This window comes from Bombus terrestris, chromosome 14 (genome assembly GCF_910591885.1).
Source record: "Bombus terrestris chromosome 14, iyBomTerr1.2, whole genome shotgun sequence".
Classification (NCBI taxonomy): domain Eukaryota; kingdom Metazoa; phylum Arthropoda; class Insecta; order Hymenoptera; family Apidae; genus Bombus; species Bombus terrestris.
The window spans coordinates 7,747,906-7,772,431 of NC_063282.1; the positions used below are offsets into that span (position 1 = coordinate 7,747,906).

Below are 24,526 nucleotides of genomic sequence, written 5' to 3' on the forward strand. Positions count from 1 at the left end.
CAATACGGAGACCTACAATATTTCGAAGGATCTGTGGATCTCGACTTCCTCGAGGGGACGATGCTACGAGCAAACGAGCTATCGGGGTGTCTAAGATGACGGGTCTTGTAAAATTGCGTTTCAAAATGTTCGAAGAGAAATGGTTCTCTGTGGCTGAATTGGTTGAGTCTGCAGTATCGAAATGTTTCGAAACCGAGACTTCTTTGATAACGTTTCTCTTCCTTTGAGAAGGCATTCGAATACTTGTTAAACGAATTTCGAAACAGTTTCGTTGAAACAACATAAAAGGAAGAAGGTGAGGGATAATTGGATACTACAAGCTGGGGATGCACGTGCAGCGACATAAGGGAAAAAAGATTTCTACGATCTAGATTTCATGAAATTACCCAAGTCGTTTCTGAATAATATGAGATATGATCTTGCAGGATTGGAAGACTAATAATTCATCGCACTAGAGATGCACCTCGACGATTGGTTAGTCATTGGCACAGTCAAGAGAACTGAAGAAATGGTTTATCTTCTAAGAAACAGGGGAAAAGAAAAGAAGAGAATGTTTGAAGCTATAGAAATTAAAATGTTTTACGGTCAAGTTGAGAATCAATCGAAGATTGGCTAATAAGGAAATGTAATTATTTGGAAATTTATATTTATAAACATTTATTAAATTTATTAAATAATATCTCCTAAGACATAAGTATCCTTTTATTTATTCATGCAAATAAAACATTTTTCTATGGTAAATAATCTGAGATTTTTACACATATATATGCATACTGAAAAAAACTGAATGAAACGAGGATTTAACTTCCTTCGTTACAATTAAGTACATCTGATACTCGTTTTACACGGTACTTTTTTTTAACGCGCATTGGTTACAGTTAAGCGATTTTTTAATACGTTTCATTATTCCACTGTAAATGATACCAATCTCGAAAGCTTTACACGATTTAAAAGGGATTTGAGATCTTGTATGGCTTGTAAAGAATTGTTAAAAGAAAAAACAAAACATACGTCATCTCAACTGATACAGAACGGTCAGACAAAGGATATTTCCAGCGACGAAAATGATTTATTCACAATAATAAGAAAATGTTTCGTTATGTAACAAAGAATAACGATGAATAAAATGTCAATTTTTGAAGGAAATATTATTTTGATTTTCGCTAACACAAGTTTCGTACCTTATTGTAGATCAATTATATCACGATTTTTTTAAAGGGTCTTTTTACATGGTAAAATTCATCCACCGTGTAAAAACAACTGTATGTAACTTATATTACAAAAATTCGCATTTAAATTGCTATATCCATAGCACACAGTAAAAAAATTTAACATATATAATTACAGTTATCCATAATAGCGAAAGGGTCAATAGGATTTTGATGACTTGTATCGTATTTGTCAAATCCTGATTAGCCAATTTCGACGTAATTACATTCTTCATCTAATCTATGAAAGGGGCCCAACATAAAATTAGTAATGATAACTACGAGATAGTTCATAAGGTATTGTAAGAAAAATGAATATCAAAAGAAAAATGATTATCTATCATGATATACGCAAGTAAGTTATGGCCGCATACCTGTGAGCTCTTCCACGACAACTAGTAAAGGACGAAACAAGGCGGATTAAGAACCCACATTGTGAATTCCACATTGAAATCATCAGTTTATATTTACACAATGGCTCGTCATTGTTATAATCAGTGTTTTAGATAGCTAAAAATCGAACGTCCGCACTTTCTGCCTTTCGTATCCTGTTTTTTTTTTTTTTTTTTTATTCTTTTCTCTCTTTTTTATGCGATTATTCACTACAATTATCGTATTCTTAAAAACAGGACACTCTGGTTAACATACATGAAAAAGGAGAACGTGATAATCGATCGTTGCTTCTTTATGTACAGTGTTTACAGGGTGACGGCGATACAATCAGCCTTTTAAAGGAAATTTTCTAGTATTTGAGAATAATTAGGAATCACGATGTTTTATATCGTAAGTCATCGAGCTCTTTATAAAAAAAAAGAGGAACAAAAGTTATTACCTCGAAACGAAAAAAGAGATTAGAGATTAAAATTCAGAAAAACATTGTTTTAATTAACACTTTGATATTTTCAATACTTAGATTAATAGAAATTGAAGATTTCTATGGGATATTTTCTAAAGTATATTTTAGAATTTTAAATCATAATCATAATCATGATATCGTTGGATCTTAAGTGATAAAAAATGTAGGTTTTTAAGTTAAATTACTTGCAATTTCAAGTTACATGTGATAAATCCCTTCGACGAAACATAGAATATAAAATAGAATTCAATAACCATATAAGTAACCTGCGGTCCAATAATACTAATCGAAACTTATGATAAATCACTAAAATTGTACTACTAATTTTCTAAGAAATAAGTGATCTAACATAGAGAAACGAGAAGTCAAAGAGAATTGGAAAAAAACGTTCCACTAATAAAACAGTAAAAACACGCAATATACTCACAGTTCGATGAATTACGATGGTAAAATATATTTGATTGGGCAATCAGCTAAATTTGATTATGTTAAGCTCATCGTTTGCGAAGGTCGCGAATTTTCACGATCCTCATGAAACGTGATAATAAATAATTCGCTGCGATCATACGGAGAGAATCGTCAACGAGGGTTTACAAGTTTTACAAGTAAATAACTAAGTACAGGGAGAGGACTGTTTGCGTAATTCCTACAGTTACAGGCGATACGATTTGCGTTCGTACCCTGAATCTCAGTCTTTTTCTTTCTTTTTTCAGGTTTTTTTTCCCCTAAGACAATGATAAATTCCAGACGAATAATAATATCGTATTGAATCGGAAAGAAGAAACGAATTTCTGTTTCTCGGGCTCGTCGGACCGACGACGAAAATTTTCCATGAATTTCATTTAAAATTAATTTATCGTATGAGAAAATTATTGTACCAATGATTCTCTGATTATCGTATCAATGATCTGTTCGTACTCATTTACCCGTATTTTCGAAGTCCGTGCGGTCGAGGTCGAGATCCATGAGAATCGTCTACATTTTAGCGGAGTATTCGATAGTTACTAGTGAAATAGATTCTTTAACTTGGCAAATTATAAAAAACGTTTGTGAGGCACTTCGCTAAAATCTAGACATTTGAAATAAATAATTCACGAAGAGACATCTCGGGGAAAGTCTGAGTACCGCGAAGGATGCCTCGTCGTTCTGGAGGATGCTCTAAGATAATAATGAAATATCTACTACGTTTTCTAGAAAATTTGGAACCGTGCAAGGTTGCGATTGATTGCGTTGGTTCGTTACCGTTTCCGTGACAAATCTTAGATGGAAATAGTTTCTAATTCTTATCACAGAAGGTCGTTCGATGTGTAAATGCAACGAGATATTAAAAACGAACGAACTATTTGGTTTTGTATGGAAAATTGGAGTTGATCTTTTAAATTAAACTAACAGAGCAATCATCGTTTCCTTTACGCATTCCTTCATAGATCTATTCTTTCGAAGTTTCCTCGAGAATACTTTAGAGTCGCGAACTTGATATCTCCTTCAAAAAAAAAGGAGACGAAAAAAGTTAGAATTAGAATTAAAAAAGAATTTGTCCAGAGTTTTCTAGAATTCCTATCTTCCCAATTTATCATAACTCATAAGCGATCTATAGAGGAAACTTGGAAGGAGTTTACTCTGTAATAAACACAACCTCTCGATCAGATTTGAAAGCTCATCATTGGAGATCCCTATGACGATAGATCGATGTATACAGACGTAGCGAAAGAAACGATGAATTTAATACAGATCTAGATACATATACGTATATAATAAATATATACATATATACCGAACCTTTTTCAAGTAAAGAAGACTGCAGGTCTGCGACGATCCACAGGATGCAGGGAGAATGATTAACGTTAGGTTAAGCACATAGCTCACAGCTTTTAACCCTTATCGCGTGAAAAGTTCAGTCACACTTGTAGCTATAGAATAGAAGTCTCTACTTTCTGCTTCCTTCATTTCGAAATCGTTAATCCTTGGTTCACGTGGAAGAACGACTAGAAATTTAACATTATACAACGATGTTTCTTTTCCTTGAAATTTACTGATGTTACGAGTTTCGTGATGTTTCGACAATAGCCGATAAAATGACTAAAGCTTGATGTTTGCGTGATGTTTAGCCGTTAACGATGATGTTCAAACGTTGTTGCGTAGCTTCTTTGATGTAATTAATTTGAGATATTTCTTTGTGTCTATATCTACAAAGTGTACACTACTTTCGATAAGGATTAAACTTATTAAAGAGGGTATATCAAGACTTAAGGTATAAGGGGCTTATTATCTGGTGGAAATACTGCGCGAGCGTCCTTACCTAAGCGATGCCATGCAATCGTGCCAATGAGAAATTAAATGAATAAAGAACTCGATATATATATGTATATACAAATGAAACGATGAGAAATTAACGTGATTTTAGAAATTTGAGTGAAAATTTTTAACCAGCAGTGGCTCGAATTATATTCGATAATAAATGAAGAGTAAACTTTTGTTTTAAATGATAGATGTGGTTGATAAAGTTAATTCGAACAACCGCTGCAAATGATCATTAAATGCGTAACTATGTAATACGATGTTAGTCAGTGATGGCTTTCTATATATATACCGTTTTAAAATAATTTATTATTTAGGTATTGTAGTCTTCTTGTTAATAGGATTGAATGTAGAGGAAAGTCATCCATGACTAATGTTTGTGATTACGAAATCTTTCAAAGCAGATCGCTGTTAATTAAATTTTGTCATTGATCGCGGTTCTTTGGAGCTTCGAGATAAAGATTTTTGCAATTAGTAGTATCTATTATCTCTGTCAAACATTCATAACAGTTAACAACATCGTCAATAATAATATTACTCTAAAACATAACCAAAAACATTTAGCATTTATCTAAAAACATCTTTAAAAACACCAACGCGTATTGAAATTCCAAAGAATTTGGACGTTAAATACTAAAATTACTTTGCGCTTGTTAAATAAAATCAATAGAGTAAGGAACTAAAAATTTTCGCTTTTAAAATATGAGTACTTTCTGTTTCATTCTGCTTAGGCTTTCTATTTCTGAGATAACGTTGTGCGAAGAGAACTGCATTTTTTGTTGGTTCGCTATCGCTATCTCAATCACGCAATCGGATTTCTCTCTTACATATGACATTGAATATCCCAAGTTTCAATAGAACGTGATGGTCAGTGATAGACAACGCCGAGTCAGCGGTTTCTACTATTACTACTAGACGTAAGTATTTCTAGGAGAAAGTATAGGTCACTGTGCCATTCGTCAGTTTTTATGTTTTCAATCTGTCTTTTAAAATTATTTACCTTGAGAATATGTTGAATTATTGACTGGAAACAATATTTGCTACAAAGAGTACATTTCTACCTGTGTTCTAATTGATTTAATAGTTCCAATAGATTCATAAAACTTATATTTAGTACAAATTACACTTTAGAAAACTCTTCTTTATTTATAACATAATCTATCATGAAAATATATTTCTGAAAATACGAAAATCATAAATCATATCTCAAAATTATCTGAAATATCGGCTCTCTTCTAAGATTAGAAATTCTTTCAAAATACAAATTCTATCTTTCGAATTTACCCTGAAGCTCTCCTATGATTATTTATGAAGAGTTAAAATTACGAAAGAGAAAAGTGGATTATCAATGATAAACAGAAGAGAAGTTATTTAATTACATTAGTATAAACTATGAAACTGATGAGTGAAATGAACAAAATGAACTCTATCATAGTTCCATATCGTATGAAAATTTATAAGACAACTTTTTCTGCCACGATGCGTTAAATATTTCTCCTTTGCTCATCCAAGGACATAAACCCGAAGGAATTCACTAACTTTCAATAGTCAAGAGTGATATGTAATAAAATATCGCGACAAGCGATCTGCAAAGAACGAATCGTGTTCTGCACCAGCTCGAGGAAGAATATAAGGGTAAAGAAATTAGAAATACCACCGAGTTCCCGGTGCAGTAGTGAATGGACCAGGTGTGTCTTTTTGAATCTATACGGTACGTTACCCTGAGGCTGGATCTGCGTCTATCGACCGTGCCCGAGTGATTGGTCGTCATGTGCAGGGCGGACAGGGAGCTCTGATGATGCTGAAGATGTAGCGCCCTGCTTCCACGACCGAGGCTACCGCCCGCGCTCACTGTGCTCATCGGACGACCCCCGCTGGTGCTGTTCCTCGGGACCACCTCCAGCTGACTTCTACACACACGCACACCACGCTACATGCACGCCTTTCTGCGTACACGCATCCTGATCGCTTATATGCACACACCTTTGGCGACACCGCGGACACACACACGTTCAGCACGTTTTGCAGCGAACCTCTCTCCTTATTTTTTAACTTTATCTTTATATCTGTATCTCTTTCTTATTCTTTTTTTCTTTTAGTTTGATCATGCGAGAAAAGGGTGTGAAGCAAATTTTAGGTTTTCTATGGGAACGGATGTGTTTATGTGGTGGTTTAACACGTTCCGCGACGTGGATTGTTTGTGATCTTTGATGTTGTAAATGTAAAAAGATACAGAGTTTTGTTAGTAAAGGGTAGAAATATTTTTTTATTAGAAAATCGTCTTTGTAGATAATAGAAATCTATGGTAATTCCAAACAATCTTATTTTATTTTTGTGGAATTTAATATTAGATATCTAGTAATGACGGATTGAGATACGATTATTCATTCAATTTCAAAGTTCTGCTTTGAGGTCATCTTCGAGATGTAAAACGCGTTAGTAGTGAGAAAGCATTATAATATTTAAAAAATAGGAACATCACGTTTTTGAAAAATTTGATAATAGAATTTGATTTTTTAAGGGATTCAGACGCAATTTTTGCAATTCAAATCCTAAGTTTTTCGCCACGTGGAACGTGTTAATAGTGCTAATCTAGTTATAAAGGTATTACCATCATCTAAAATCTAATAGTAGATATTAATCAATGTGAGTATTTTAAACAACGTGGAGCATCGTTTTGAAGATTCAATGAAGGAAAAATAACAAGTTTTGATACGTGTGAAAAATTCGTAGAAAATGTTTACGTCTGTGAAAATACATCTGATTGTGAAAGGGGAACTTGGTATTGAAGAAAGTTGCGATCGAGTTAAAGTTTACCAGGTCCAAGGTGGTTCCTTTCAAAGTGAGAATTTTACTGTGTGTGAACGGTGCGATGGAATACGAGAAAGGAGTTTTATTCAGGGTACAGATGAAGTTACTGAAAAACTGGTCTTGGCACACAAAATATATCGTGATCAACGTGGTAGATACTTGGCAATTGAACAGTGGCTCGCTGCAAGTGCTCGACAATAGAGAACGAGATATGTATCATAATGAATATCTAGTTACAACATAAATATACATACACAAGCATTTTGTGCACCATCGATATAGAAGAATGTATATATGTTTAAATGGACGCCAGAATACGCAGGGTCGTTCACGTAGGATCGACCGAGGCGCATCGAGCGTTGCTGGTCAGTCAATTGGATTAAACACCGAACAGTCAAAAATGTAAATATGAAAGTTGGCAAATTAGAAAAAGATGAAAGGAACCATAATGCATACTGATGTAATCCGTGACAATTTCGATCTTTTCATCCTTTTAAATCCCTTCCTAAAAAAGTTACAAACTAAATTGGTTCTTTCATGAAAATATATTTATCGAATATACTTCAAGAATTTGTAAAATTAATATTCAATTAAATGTGACAATTAAATAGAGAAAATGTATATATTGATAGAAGATTAAAAAAAGCTCGAGGAAAACTCGATGCCTTTAGAAGGAGTTTTCTAATTTTGTGATAGAATCCTTTGGCCAGGGATTACACCAGAATTACTAATATTAACGTGTGCTGTACATAGCGCAGTGCAGTGCAGGCAGCAGCTGTGGGCTACGGCTCAGCTATGAGAGACATTACCGATGGATCCGCGATCGAGTGGACTGCAGACCCAGCGAATCGCTGCGGTGCCGAGTACAATGTTATATCAATAAGAAGAAATTCCATCGAGTATACTGCATATGTTTGTATATGTACATTATGTCGAGATTGTATTGTACTGTATATACGTGTGTGTATTCCCGATATATCCAAGTATGGCGTGTGTATTACGGATGAGTACTTACATACTAGGCACTAGTCGTAAGCGATCTCGACTCTGTCCATTTCAATGGGACCATTCTGCCGATGGGTCGAGATTGCCCAGACTAGCATGCACATTTACCTCTTTATATAGCTCTTTTCTTTCTCTCTCTCTCTCTCTCTCCCTCTCTCTCTCTCTCTCTCTCTCTTTTATCTTATCGTGTGTTCTTAGCATCGTAATGTCAGTGCATCGTCTCCTATTTGAATTTCCTAAGGTATTTATGATATGTATGGCGTCCAAATATGTCAAGTCTGTCGGAATGAACAATTATCTTATTCTAGGTTGTACAGGGTGATTCTAAAAATTGGAACAAGCCGTGATTTATTTCTAAGAATATAAGATATAATGCTGAATTTTTAACTTCTTTTTAAATTGAAATAGTAATAATTATTATCATCATTGAGTTGTGAAAGCTATATAAGATTTGTAACTTGACCTAATTTTTAGAATATCTCTGTATATTTTTTTTAAGAAATTGAATTTTGCTCTATAAATATTCCAAATTAATAAAGTCCAAATTAATAAAGTCTTATCTTAATCCTAATTTTCTTGTGCACACCGCTGCGTTACTACTATTGATTTGTAAATAATTCTTTGCACAAACACTCGACTATTTACAATATCCCCATAATAGTATTCCGTTCTATTAAAAAATGCTTCGATGGAAGCGGAAACCTTGATACCGATTTTAATAATATCAATGCAAGTTACTCCATTAAGCTCGGCCATTATTATGTACAATCCTCGAGATCGGGAATATCGTATTGGCTAAACTACAATATCCGTCCGAACGTGATCAACAAATAGACTAAATTGGTAGAAACCCTGAAAAATGTGAGGCCTATCGAGTTCGACTTTCGTATATAATAACAACGTTTCTTTAAAGCTAACGTTACTTTGCAAAACACATCTATCGCGCGAATTTCAATGATCAACGAACGTGTTCTCTCAACCATTGTAAAATTTGTCAAGACTAGAGAAATAACATACTCGCGTTTTGATCGTCTCTATGCATATAAATGTGTACGATTTCGTGTAGATAATTGACAATATTTCAGCGATAATTCCTAAAGTACGATATTTTTTTTGTTCTTTTTTTTTTTTTTTTAATTAGGTCAGGGTAGAAAACGATCCACAAAATTCTCTACTCTATCGTTCATTTTTACCACAAGCGAAATTTTGTTTAATTGATGCGTTGTAATTATCGCTACGAAGCGACTTTTCTCCTAAAATATACCGACAAGCTTTGATATTAAATTGTCGAAGCTGTCTGCTCGAAACGTTAGCTCGATTTCGAAAGAGAGTATAAAAGAGCACCGCAGCAGCATCTCAAGAATTTCTAAAATCTTACATCTTATTTTTCTTGCTTTTTGAAATTACTTGATTAATATTCATTCACTGGCAAAATCGTTAGATTATTTGAATGGTGTGGGTGACGACGTGGTGTAATCTTTTTTTATTGTTAGCGTGATACTAATTCTAGAATACCCCCGTCGAGGAAAGAGTTAGTAAAAATGAAAGCTCGAAGAACGAGAATGAATCGTGTTAGCAACGTCGATCTCGTTTGTCGAACGAGGAACGACGTTTATGTCGATTAGTGAGCGTTGTCCAATGTGGCCTCTGGATGATAGTAGACTGAGTACCTTGCTGGAACGACGAGGGCTTCGAGCTCGGCGGTGAGGTGTCGTCTGATCATCTGTTTAGCTGGTGGTATACCCAAAGCTGTAGCCATGGTGTCGCCGGTGAAGGATGGTTCTAGCACGACCAGAGCGCCATGCACACCTGAATCTGCATTACAAATGATAACATTGTATCTCACTATCGTTTGATTGAGATGAATGATTATTACAAGTACTTAAATTTACATCACAAATTGAATATTACTGTGTTTTTAAGAAGGATTTTTTAGTTTTAAATGGAGAGTTTGTATGGTTTGGGACAAAAATACAAATTCGAGAAAAATATTGGAAATTGATGATTCTTTTCAATGTTTGCTTAGAGAACTAAATTTTCCAGTTACCCTTTAAATTCTCAGCATATTCAGTCAGATCGATATTCCTCGCCCACCGAATGAACCTCTGGTTTGTCCAAACTAGAGGATCTGTGTCCATTTGTTCGCATTGATGTCTTCTAACTGCGAGTGCCTATTGTAAGGATACAATTAAGGGTACAGTGTCCTCCTTATAGTGTTTATTTAAGTGAACACTTTTAAATTAACAATAACAAATCAATAATCCTAACTTAATACTATTTCTAACTCGATTTTATTTCTAAAATTAATGAAATGGTTTGCTGAGAATCACAGTGGTTTGGACCAGCCTACTACTATTTTTCATAAGATTTTGCTTATTATTATAAATTATTACAGAAAATTGCATTCTATATATTTTTTAATGTCAAATTATAATATAATTAACTATGAAATTAAATAAATGATATTTTCAAAGGTCCAAATTTATTATTAAACTCTTTATTATTAAACTCTATTTATTATTAAACCAAGAATACACCAATTTTTCATAAAATTTAAAAAGGAAAAAACGAGTACCTGAAGTATTTTATAAAGTATACAATTTTTCATAAGCCACCAAGTATAGAACATTTCATAAAATATCATATATTCTTTTTATGTCATTACCTGACGATCGTAGTTCAACATGCGGAGTAGATGAATTCCGTGCACGATGCTGGCCTGATGAAACTTCCTGGTTACTCCAAGCAGCTTCTCGAGTTCCTTTTTGCTCAGATGATCGAGCATCCGTGCGTCCACCATGTTGGTTGCGAAACTTTCAGAATACTGAGCGAGTCCAAGGTCAGGCAACCATTCTGAACTGACCCACGTGTGACCTAATTGAGCAATACATGGATATCGAACGAGACTCGGGTGTCGATGCTCTTCGATAGCTAAACGGAGCTTCTTTCTATGAAGAGGATGGGTCACTCCTAACCCTGCTTCCAATTCTGCGTCACTTAGTTCCAGTAAAACCTGGACAAGTATTACGATCAAATAAGATCTCATCATTTGTTATACTTTGGGAGACAAATATAAATAATTAAGAGGCGGTCAACATATAATTAATTTCTAAGTGTCATTATATTAATTTTCAGTTTCAACAAAGAATGTTTCATAGCTGGATTAAGTATCATTTTTAGTACCGAATACAAAATACCATTAATATATTATTTTGCATATTTTTTTACAGAAAGATTAAAAAGAAATTGTATGAACTATAGTCACTAATTTAAAAGATGTACAATGATATCCAAGGAAATAATCCAATGATTTAGAGTTAGTTCCTCCGTATTGAACGATTAATACAAAATTATGCAAAACTATTTTCTGAATTTTATAAAGTGCTGTATAAAATATCCTATTTCAGATGATTCAATAAAAATCTGTATGAAATCATACGACGATTTAATAACAGCAAATATTAATATTTATAATATTACGATTTTATGAATTTTGATATAAATTATCAGCTAATATACCATCATTAAGTAGTTTGAAATGATGTACCTTTCCTGATTTAACGTTTTCAGCGCATCGTGGACCATATTGTGGCATACCAAGAGCAACTTCTAACCACGCTAAGACTGTAGGTGCCCTCCATCTTTCCATAGGTACGGATGCGGCTTCTCTGAGTAAACGAAGCTTTTCAGCATAGCCTTCCTCCGTGAGAGGCGACCATGATCTATAAGGATCGAAACTGTCGGAACCCTCGTTACTTCCGCTTCCACCGCTCGAGTTGTTCGCTGCCTTTCGATGTCGTGTACGGGCAAACACTCTGAAAATCGAGACGAAGAAACTGTTTTTGAGCTAAGAAGATGCTATACACTTCTGTGGAGGTACTAAGATTCCAAATTAACACTTTATCGTTCATTTCTTGGCGAATCGAAAATGGCACACAATTAAAGAAAGGAAGAACATAAAGCAATGAAAAACATAAGAGCAACATTAATTTATTTAACTATAAAAATTTGTAAATGTATTTGTAAATTATCAAAATAATTATTTTGTGTATTTTCCAATTATCAAAACAATTATTCTGTGTACTCCTAAATTCGAGAATTACGGAAAATCTTCCTTTATCGTATAATGATTAAAAGCATAGACGATCTGGCACGTATATCTGTGAATGGTAAGCAATTTTTCCCTAATTGCATTGATTAGTAATATTTCTTTACAGTCGTTATATCGTTATATGTGTCTTACTATATCTTATTATATCTTATTTTACAATAGGAATCTTTGTAATATTCGTTTGTTCTAACACACCTGATTGTATTATATTTGACAGAATAATTTACATATTAAATATAATGGTAGCATTAATCAACAGAAATTGCCATCTTCTGCAAGTTATTATTATTTTATGGAAATGCAGGAGTGACCCAAATAAGGTTAACGTAGCCGTCGTAATGTTAATCCTGTCGAATGGATTACGTATAATAAATTCAGTTCTCACCTAGAAATAGAACCCCAAGTGCCTCCACGAGTCGCAGAGGAGCGTGAATGCGCGGCAGGTGCCGCGACAGGTGTGCTTTGCTTGTTTCTTCTTGGTTCTGATTCTAACGGACTCGACAACTGTTCGACTGATCGCGATAACGAGGAATTGTCCATGGACCTGGAGAACGCGTTCAGAGGCGACAATGTCGGGCTGCAATCTTTCGGTGTGGTCGCTGCTGAAAAGCATAATATCAATGAGAACATAAGACAAACTTAAAAGCTATGATTCATACAAACTTTTTATCCATCAATTTTCCTTTCTTAAATTTTTCTGACATACTTAGATAAATATAGAACATATCGTATCTTTCGCTTTGATAAGCAAATTTATCGTTTCCCTTCGACAGATCTCTTTCGATAGAAGCATGTGCTTCACAACAATCGATGCAACATAAAGAACACACAGCTTACAATTTTCTGCACGTAAACAGAGTCAAAGTTTCGTAGGCACTTGCTTGGTTTCGATTTATATCGTCGAGGTAGAGATGCAGAGTGTTTCAGAGCTTAGATATTCGTCGAAGCAGGACGAAGGTCTGACAAGATTACAACGAACTTCGTGTCACGAGAAATTTATAGAATGAAGTTTATAGAACGAAGTTGAGAAATGAGACTAAACTATAATCGAATTAATGAAAAGTAATATTGTACATAAATAAAGAACACGTATACTGTTGATAGTATATTTGGTAATGTAATAATTAAAAATTCTTATTCGTGTACGTAGGGTACTCTAATCTGGATACTATGAAATAGATTCTGACTGCTCCAACATGTGCATGCGCATGCATCGGCCATACAACATACAAATAGCCGATTGTTAGGGCAAAACCACGACATAATGGACCTTTAATATTAATTACCGTTTGTGCTCGGATGAATGGATAAATAAACGAATAAACCGCGACAGAGATGCAATTTCTACGATCAATGACGACCGATTATTCTCAAAAGCAGCCACCTGAATAAGGGATTATGCACACAAATATACATACCACGTACTGCGAAATTATTATGAATAATTGGATAAAAGAATATTGTTGTACATGGGGTTACTTTTGTAGAAGTTTGGTAGTACAAGGTCTATAAAAAGAAATTGAATAATTGCTTTTAATTATAAACGATTTGATTCTGTAGTCTTTGTGAGTGAAACATTTTTAACATTTTTACTTGTTGTAGAAATTATTCCATTCCGTCCTTTGATACAAAGTTTATTTATTGTCAGAACTTTTCAAAAGGGAAGTTTTTTATTATGATATTACAAACTTTAAATTACGAATTAATTAGATTCTCGTGACGTCTTCATTCATCCTGTAAACAATTTAATTTTGTCCCTATTATATATATCCAGAATCATTTACTGCAATATTACTAATATTAATAAAGAAATTAAACCATTTCCCTTAATAACAATACTCATCGTTATATTATCTCATTCTATACCTCGTCACAAGTTTTATTTACTTTAAATTTCCTTACTATGATATTACCAATTTTAGTAAACAAATTCACTAATTTCCATTAATTTCTATTTCCACCTAAATTACGTAGTTCCATCCCCTAACACGAACTTCGCCTATCTCTCACACTCAAGAAAACTTCGCAAACGACAAGCAACGATCGATTTCGAAGGACCAACGAGAAGCAGGCATTCAATCGTAAAACAGAGCCGAATAAATAATCGAAAATAGAAAGAAACACAGTTGGCAGAGTAGTAATAGTAGAAATAGTAGACAGAGAAAGAGAGAAAGTCAAAGAAACACACAGAAGAAGAGAAGCACAGGAATCCTCCAGTCGAAAATAAAATAAATAAAAAAAATAAATAAATAAAAAGAGAGAAGAAAAAAAATAAAACGAAGGATGACGTTGAAGATACGGGAGACGACGATCAACGATTTATGTTTGGACACTTACACTGGTACATGTGGGATGGTGCAATGGAGGAAACCACGGAGATGCTGTCCATGTCGAGACCGCTTCCCTCGACCGTAATTGTCGGTGTGCCTGCGCGGAAATATATAAAGTAAAAAAAAAATTCTTCGTTGCGTTTGATACACCGAAATCGACGTCACTTCTCCGTATGTATTTATTCTCCCGGAATAAAATCAACGAGAAAAATAGACAGGGACGTTGTACGATTGGATTTAGACTTTCAATTTATTTTCATAGTTTCCTTCGTTCTTCTCTCTCTTTTTCTTTCTTTTTTTTTGGAGTCAGGATGGAGATCGATTTGTCAACCGAAATTGAAATTCCTTCTATAATGAGTTTCGTTAAGGCTCATTGTACTGACAGCGGGAGTCAGAATTTGTATGGCTGGAAATAGTTTGGATAAACAGGGAAGTCTGCTCGTTTTTGACACTGGTAAATTCGATTTACCAATTCTATGTTCAGTCTATTGATTCGGGAAACAGGTTACGAATATTCGTACACGTTTAGAGTTATGTAAGTTTACTATAGGATTTTAGGAATCATAGCAGTCTCTTCGCTGTCTGTTTGTTCTTTATGTTGCACATGTCAACTGCATTTCATACTTACATTGGCCAGGGTGTTGTTTTAGCAGACCTGAAGTTAAAGATTTTGGTAAACGTATTATATTACATGAAAATTGATTGTTCACCCTAGCACGTTCAATTCAATTCAATTTCATAAAAAGACCGAAGACATAATTATATAGTTGTATATAATTATATATTTAATTATAATTTAATATATGATAGGAGATTGGTTGACGACATTTTATAGTACAAAATTAAAAATTAAAAATTCTTAGTCATCCTAAGTGGACTTTACTCTTCGTATAATAGAATCATTTTATTCCGACGAATTAGAAAATACTATTTTACTCTAATTTACCTATGAACAAAGATTTGCTAAGGATTGAACGCGCTTGGATATTTCGTGTAACGTTTAATTCAGAATTCGTGCACATGCATCGTGATCACAGCACGTACGTGGTGTTTGTTCTAAACCAAATCGATCAATCGGCTTTAATGCGCAGCCACGAGGATTGGCTGAATAATATACGAAGGAAATTCGCTCGATTAGCCTGCCACCTTCGATTAGCATTCGCGGTTGATGAAGCTTATCGTACGTTTATTCTTCCTTTCATTTTTCTTTATTTTCCTTTTCTTTTTCTTTTCTCACCGACGATCCGACGGATGCACCGTAATGCACCTTAACTAGACGATTAATCTCGCCGCTCGTTGTACCTAAGCGTAAGAATCATCGCGTTCCAACCACTCGACACTCTGATGAATAATAATGGCGATTGTATTATACGCGAGATAGCTTCGCGACTGGAAAGCTACTTCATTACCGAGGAGGTAGATCACAATGCAGAGAGTCTTCCACAATCGCAATGAATAATGCAGAAAGTACCAAAAGTTACTTTTGGTACAAAAATTATATTTCTGGTATTGTCGAGTATGTTACATACTTATGATTTTAACGAAATATGCGAATTAAGAGACACAGATTTTGATGATTAATTTACGAGCATTTTTGTTTTTCGATGGACTTGTTATACTTTGGAATTTAATGAACAAATTCTGCAAAATTTTGAGAAACGTTTCTAAATTGAAACATATTTTTATACAAAGAGTGATTTTCTAAATTATCTTCTCCATGTCTTGGTGCTAAATTACCATGAAACTTCAGATGATGTTCTTAAATCAATTTCTTAATCAAAGTTTAAATAGAAAGGAAATGCTGCATAATACTAAAATTGTAACTTTCCAAAGCTATGTAAGATTTCTTGCGTAATCATTTATCTCCTTCATATATGTTGACGTATAAAATTATGGTGAGGTTGACATATAAAACTAGGAAGTATTTCTAGACCTATTCCTCACTCATAAGCTTTTAACAAGAACAAAACAAGAAGTAATAAATGAGAATGTTCCAATGTTTTGAAGCTTCTTAATAAATTCACAAAGGATCTCTTTCCATGCCTTAACACAACCATAAAACCTCCAATTTCCTGAATTTCTACATCACAATTAAGATTCAATTCCGAATGAATCCACGCAATTTAAAAGATACTATAACTCTTCCAGTAACCTTCTTCTCTAACTTCCAAGAAAGCAATCATCTAAATATCGCTTATTTGCTGCAACAACAATATAACTAAAAGTTTCTATGCTTTTGAGTTATTGGGGTAGGAAAAAATAGTTGTTTCTTGTACTTTCTACTGGTAGAGTTCTATAAGTGAATTTAAAAAGTTCATCACGTGGAAACAGTTGTGTCGCTACTGCATCATCATCAAACTATTCAGAATATTCGAACTCGTTTCCACTAGAATCGTGATTTTTGAGTTATGTCATGGTTGCAGTAAATGAGCAGTATACGGTGTATTCAATTCTGATCTATAAATGCGAAATAGACTACCTGCTGTACAAAAGATATCTTCAGATAGGAATTTAATGGTTTTAAGACTGACATAATATGGTACAATTAGTTTTCCAGTGGACGGATAAATGTTATAATATATAAAGGAAACGTACGTTTTTTCAAATGGGATCATATAACTTTTAATACAAAACCGATTAGTCTTGACATTCTTTATAAAAAATTATTAACCTATTCGCGTTGAAAAGTCATTAGTTTAGCAGATAAAAATATCTATTTAACTTTTATTTCGTATAATCTATCATATGAAACACAAGGAAGACGCAAGTCACAACTTTTGTATATGTTTCTCTTGTCCTTTTATATGATAAGTTTTACAAAGTAAAGATTGAAATATCTACCAAAGTAATAATTTTTCAACGTGAATAAGGATAATAATTTTTTATATAGCATGTCAAGACGAATTGACAATCGTTAATGGATTGAAACTTATATGATTTTATTTAAGAAAACGTATGCTACCTCCATGTGACCTCTACGCATCCATCTGTAGAAAATCTAATTACACCTAGTTATGTCCCCCTCGAAACCATTCAATCCCTATCTGAACATCTTTTTCGCACGACACATAGTTTATCCGTAACTCGCATTTATACATTAAAATCGGACAAAGTGCATACGCCAACAAGCAACAATAATAACAAAATAATGATAATATAGTAATAATAAAATAACACAACAATAATAATAAGAGATCTAAAATACGCGTATCTCTTACCATCTGTAGTAGAATCTGAAAGATTTCCGCCCACGCTGGTTGCGCCACCGCTTTCCCTGTCGCTAGATCCTCGAACACCACTGTCCGCGCTGCAACTTCCGCGATCGCCCGCCTGTCCACCGGAAGAGCCAGCACCTGCCGCATTGCCGACGTTCCCAACGGTCACTCCTAGCTCTGTGCTGCCTAATGGCGGTTGAGAATTCATATGAGGGATGATACCACAACCACCGCCACCGCTGCTACTTCCGGCGCCCGGTGTCGCGGCTCCATTCACGCTGCCTCTCGGGAACGAGACCAAGGATTCCTGGTCGCTCAAGCAGATACCACCGCTGCCACCTCTTTCCGCCAATTGACGCTGTAGCTGTACATACCAACGTTTCTCATTGTATTCGAGGAATTTCAATTTGAAATGGGTTCTGCAAATATTATGGGTATACTGGGAATTTGCATGAAATCTATGAAAAGTTTGGAAAATTTTGAGGAGATGGAAATTTTGAAGAATCTCGAGCAAATAGGAATTTCTATAGAAACATTGTGTTACGTATGATACAAGATTTATTGATTCTTTTAGTGTAATTGTTAAACGGAATGAAGATAGAATTATTTTGTTATAGAAAATGGCAATTAAGGCACATAGAAGCCAAAGAAAATTATAAACTCTTAGAAACTTTACGTTTTAGTGTTGGGATAGTACTTGATATTAGACTATTGGACAATTTTTTATGTAAGGAAACTTCTAATTTCTTCTCTCAGTTTAAAGTGTCTAGTTATTATTTTGTAACAGCCCGTACTTTAATAAAACTTTATAACATTTAATATTTAAAGGATAAAAACCCTGAGAAACTTCATATACTGCGACATATCTTGAGAAATGAGAAAGTGATAAATAAAGCATCTTACGAACGATTTATCTCGATAAAATCGATCGGTTTGGCTTCTGTGGAACACTGGTTGAATTTTCGGAGATCGTTAAACAGAGACTAGAAACGAAAATTTTGGGACGTGCGTGATTCTCGGCTGACATACGTATACCGAGGAAGCCCTCGAGCCATCAGTTTTAAACTCGTTAGCCGCCGGCCCGTTTATGCACAGCGTGGAGGACAATTTTAGGGCTCAAAGCGGAATCACCCTCCGCGTAATTGCATGTGCGCGCAAAGTGCCGCTTCTTACCTAACTGCTCGTAATAATATTACGTCGATCGATAGATCAATTTTTTGCAGAGCTCAGAGTTGACCCTAAAAATCCGTGTTTCTCGCGCATTTTCGGTAAAAGTAGAATCGTTAACTAGAATTTTAGACAAAGAAAATTCTAATTAAGAGCGAAAATTCTACAAGTAGGAAAGAATAAATTATTATAAACATTTATATGTACAGTGAAATTGTCTTACAAGATACAATTATTAAAGTTATAAAATAACGACACAATAAAAGAGACGAATATATAAGAAGAATATCTTTGTCTGGAAAGAAATCATCGTTGTTTAAATCTATGAAATGTAAAGATTCTGAGGAATCGAGAATTATTATCTAAAAAATATATTTTTTCTACACCACCGATATTTCATTACCTTTAAATGTTAACTTTCCCATAATTAAGGAAACAAATATCGACTTCCAAAAAATCACACAGACACACCACACCATATTATTCTGAAAGCAACCCAGGAATCAAACTTAAAAGACTACAGAGAGTTCTCCCAAAAGCTGAGTCAACGTTTCCAGCAAATAATCCAGAAAGTTAAGCAACAGTCATAGCGTAAACAGGAGAAAAATGTTGCTGCTGACTCGAGGTAACCAGCATTTTTTCGGAGCGTACTCTCTTTGCAAAACACTTCAACCACAGCCTGGCAGAGAGATTAAATTCATCAAGCTGACTCCCCGTCGTGCGTAATAATGCACGCGTTGAGGACAACAGGTCAGAGAAAGAAAGAAAGAACGTAGTGAAAAAAGAAGAGGAAAGAAAAAAAAGAATGGAGAGAAACGAGAGAGAAGAAAAAAGGGCTTACCTCTTTTATAGTCGCGTGTGCGTGCGAAAGGGCGGCTTCTTTGTCGGCCAAACTAGCCGCAAGGCTGAGACTTCGATCGGCCTCGTCCCTTGCAGCCCTTAGCAGGCTCCAACGTTCCCTTTCCCTTTCGCGTTCGCGTTCCTCCGAAGGCATGCCGACTCCTTGCTGTTGAAGGCGTCCTAAAGTCGCTTCGTTCTCTCGCATCCGCTGTAATCAACGGTCAAAGAGACCCATATCCGGGCAGTAATTCCACCCGAGAACCACCACCGTTTAACAATGCATGCAGCACAAGCACAAAGTGTCAAAGAGCCCCTTTGAACACCCCGGCCATGAAACAACAGTGGGTACGCGATGTATGATTAAAAGTTGAGCCACCGACCGTAATTATACCGAGGCCTCCTACGATGAGGAGAATCGTTCTGCAATGCGTCTCAATTAATTGGCGAAATTTCGAGTGGAGCTTCCGATACGATAGGAGTTCGATTATTTAATTTTGGAGTTTACCCTTTGTACAAAGTTGTTTGCATTGTTGTGATTGATTGGTCTTTTAGTTATTTAATGTCAAAATTAATCCTATGTATAACTCTAAAATTGCTCGCGTTGTTGCGATTAATTGGAGAAAATTTGCTGGGGATTTTTGAAGCTGAAAAGTTTTGTTGGATTTTTTATTATTTGATCTCAAAACTGTAACTCTAATGTTACTTACATTGGTTACTAGAACTGTATAATATAATATAATATAACTCTAAAGTTACAACGTTTCAAGTTGACAAAAATTTATAAAAGATATGTCACAGCTGTTTTTATCGATGGTCAAGTTTTATTAAAAAAGAATTTAATCACGTTCACGAAGAAACTTGAGAAAAATTCGTTAAGGGGTTAATAAAGGATGTGGTATAGGTTGCAACCAGAGATTTTTCCCAGGCGTTTCCATTAGCTCTTATTTTTTACTCTTCTGTTGAAGAATCCCGTGGTCATTCGATCGACAATGTCGTAACTCGATACAGGTGCAACTTATCGCTTATTTACAGGTGTCATGTACCTTCACCTATTAGCCGCTAGGATACCAGCTACGGAGAACTTAATCCACTTATCTCTCCCTCGGGCGTAAGGAACTTCAACGTACGTATAACAGGTGTTGCAGGCTGGTTTATCGGCTAAACTTTGGGACAACGCGATTACTGACACTCCAACGGGTCGGTCAGGTGTTGCCCGTTGGCAGGTCAACATTTTAAAGTTAAAAACTATCGTTATATCGCTGGCCATACGGCTTTGCCGGCTGTCACGCGGAAAATCGGACGCGTGCATGTGTGAAGATATGGAGCGTTTCATCGTGTTTCGTTTCTGTCCAAAATCTCGTATTTTGCCACGTTATACTGATTATACGATAAATGGAATACCTGTTATTCTCGATAATTAATAATGTAAATATTTAATAAATATATTCTGTATCTCTCAAAAATAAAATAAAATTCCAAGGGGAAGTCTATATTTTAAATAAGAGAGTTATAAATAGATGCGAATTCTTTCTTATGGCTACTTTTCGAAGTATTTTAAAACATTTGAGAAAACTTTATACTTTACTTTATCAATCTATAATTCGCAAAATTTCCAAAAAGAAATCATCAATTTATATCAAAGCATTCTACATAAAAAGAATTTTCTAACTTTATTACATTTGAGAATTCATAAAACAAAGAAAAATAATTCAGCCAATAATCACACTGAATCATGTGAGTATTATGTTCGCTGAAGAAACCGAGAAGAATTCCTAACTTAAATCAAACCATCATCCTACACCTAAAGAATTTTCTATTCTTATCACATTTGAATGTTCAAAGAACATTGAAGAACAAAGAGCAATCGTTCTGCTCACAGGCACTCGCACTGAATCATGGAAAAATTATTATCTTTGAAGAAACCAAGCGTAATTGAAAAAAGATTTAACGTTTTAAACTTTTTATTTGGGAACACGAGATTTCATCTAGCTTAATCGTATTTCCTCGCAATCGGGTTAAATATCATCGACGAGAGCCGTAAGACGTTTTCCAATGTGTGTCCGTGCTCCTGCATAATGACAGATGAAAGAAAATGTTCGTTGCCCCAGGGTCTTAGGACAAATTCCCACCTTCGGGTTCTTCAATTTTCTCTTGTTTTACCCTCTTCCGTGTCTTGTCACATCGCGCATAATCCACTTCATCAGCAACGAGTGTCGACGTAACACGGTTCTCCATGAGAAATCCTCGCGTCTCTCTGTTCTTTTATCCGGCAGTGATTTAACGTCCGCTTGTTCTCTCCCTTGTTTAACCAGAAAGGTGAAACACACAGATTGATATTGCGGGCTCGCAACGGTGATAAGTATCCAGGAATTTGCATAGTAAACAAGATACGTATTTTAAAGTGCTACGAGCTATGGTGATTAACGTCGAACCCTTGTACTTTCATATTAGAATATATTAGAATATATTTACGAGGCGTGAATTAATTTTTGGATGGAATATAAAATTGCGAACCTTAAAAAATTTTGTTTATTTTAATAATGAACGCGATAATATAATAGCATACGGTGTTTTAATATAGTTGAATTTCTTAAAAAAAAAAAAAAAAAAAAAAAAAATAGATTCGATTTCATTTTCAAAGTGAGATACGTAGTTTAATTTTGTCGTAAAAATATTGTTAGAAATGTTGTGAGATAGCAAAATAAAAAACTAAGCGCTATAATGAATGCAGCTAAGTGCATCCGCAACAAACAAATAATAATTAAAGAGCGTTAAAGAGTGTTAGACCACAAGTCTACTAGACACCTCAGAAGAACGTGAAGGATCGAAGAAATATCATTTTCTGTAACTACCATTCAGATTTAGCAATACCAGCTAAATGATATGTCACTGTGGTACACCGTTGGTTGTAGGTACTCATATTCAGGTCAACCTAAACCGCCATAATTAATATTCATTATCACTAAATGATAGATTGTACATATGATTGTACATATTTAATAGAAGAAGCAGAAATAATGTTATATTTTTATAATATAAGTACTCCGTCTTTTAATTTTCATAGAAATTTACTTCACATTTTATTTACTCCTTCATAAAAATATTGAAATATCTTTCTATAAGAAAATGATTCTTTTAAACGTTTTATAGCCTAGTATAAAAATCGTCTACTGTAGCATTACGTGGAAGTTTACTTCAAAACTTCGATGCATTTTTCTCTAAACTGAACTCGCATAATACAAAAAATAAAGTTACGATTCAAGAAATTAATCATAGAGCTTCACACAAATAAGAAGATTAAGAGCTTTACACTGTGAAAAGTTCCGATCTTCGTAAGAAATTCCTCCGAGGAGATTTATCAAATTCACCGGTGTATCGTTGGCTTTCGCAGTTTGTTTCAGAAACAGCGCTGCTATGTTCTTTCAGCTTAAAGGATATTTACGATCGTTAATATAGAACGTGCTGTTACTGGATATTAAAGTTTGCCTTTCTCCTTGCAAAGGATCCTGCAATGATGCATCGTCATGTCCTTATGAAAATCCTTTTTCTCTCCATCTATCCAGGGCAGACGCGTCGTTTTTCGCTCGAGCGCATTGATACGCTTTCTGGAGCTTTTTCCGGGAAACATTAAAGGTCGACCTCGCGAAACGTGCTGTTATTAATCTTCTCTCTTCCTTTTTGTACATAAGAGCTTGTTCAGAAGAAAAAATGAAGAAGATGCAAGACCCGAGGCTTTCAATTTTCCTACCAAATACTTTAAGCGGTCTTCTGTAGCGTTTTTCATTTTTTTCTTTCGCTGCCTCATCGTTCATTCCCTAACTCAGGCACGTCGTATGATATAATATAGTATGAAAGTTAGGCAACTTCTTAAATTTCCGACTGTAGAATCTTGGCTTTGAAAACATCGGTAGAGTTAACGGCTGTTTTGAAGTATGTGTCTGTGCTTTTTGTGCTTCTGTCTTTAAGTAACAAATTTTTAACTAGAAGATTGTAACTATGTGTGTGTATGTGAAATAATATGAAATTACAGATAGGGTCGTTGTAAAAACATTTTTCATTGAATGTCATTGAATTTTTAGCGATTCCGAATTTTTATGAAACAGAGATATAGAAATATTTAATTCCGAACGTTACAAAAATTCCAAAAAACGTTGGCTGTTTCTTTGTCAAAGGAGGATTGCAGAAATATTCCACTTCAAAACATCACGAAAACAGTGACGTTATTTGTGAAGGAGATTATATATAGAAATGAAATATTCTATTTCAGATTCCATAAAATTTGTAAACGACCTCAAATCTTAAAAAAAAGAAAGAACTATGAAAATATCTAAACTCGGATATTAATGAGTTTCATTGACACTAAATATTTTTTAGAGAATAGACATCGGCGCCAAATATTTTGTAAGAGGTTACAGAAATATTCCACTCTAAATCTTGCAAAACTCGCAATGGCCCCAAACTTTAATCGTGGCGATGATAACCTAGCACGTTCTTCAAATATTGATAAAAACATGAATACCGGAAACGATGGCTCCGTTCCAGGCGATCCGTGTTTATTTACGACGGGAAATCGACGTGGGTTGTTCATTTGCCGGAATTGGAATGACCGATGTTGCGTTGGGTCGTCGCACCGTCGCCGTTGCAGCGATAACGGTGTCGGGGAAAATGAGAAATTCCAGCAAGTT

The 24,526-nt window shown here is 34.8% G+C and overlaps 1 protein-coding gene across 18 annotated transcripts in view; it reads right to left on the reverse strand.

Annotated features, from left to right (window-relative positions):
- The window catches only part of LOC100651897 (kazrin), a 138,657-nt gene that overhangs the window by 5,329 nt on the left and 108,802 nt on the right, over positions 1-24,526 (reverse strand). For 6 of the 18 annotated variants that reach the window (XM_020866616.2, XM_012316477.3, XM_048411929.1 and 3 more), the window contains 11 exons: positions 19,843-20,049; positions 17,838-18,198; positions 14,627-14,716; positions 12,675-12,891; positions 11,726-11,993; positions 10,844-11,191; positions 10,226-10,349; positions 9,849-9,993; positions 6,083-6,272; positions 3,844-3,870; positions 1,583-1,603 (listed from right to left, as the gene is read on the reverse strand). In XM_020866616.2, the coding sequence (XP_020722275.1) occupies positions 1,583-1,603; positions 3,844-3,870; positions 6,083-6,272; positions 9,849-9,993; positions 10,226-10,349; positions 10,844-11,191; positions 11,726-11,993; positions 12,675-12,891; positions 14,627-14,716; positions 17,838-18,198; positions 19,843-20,049 (1,998 nt within the window). Of the gene's footprint in view, positions 1-1,582; positions 1,604-3,843; positions 4,050-6,082; positions 6,273-9,848; positions 9,994-10,225; positions 10,350-10,843; positions 11,192-11,725; positions 11,994-12,674; positions 12,892-14,626; positions 14,717-17,837; positions 18,199-19,842; positions 20,050-24,526 lie in introns of those variants that run through there. The other 12 variants (XM_048411925.1, XM_048411920.1, XM_048411921.1 and 9 more) reach the window with 12 other exon arrangements.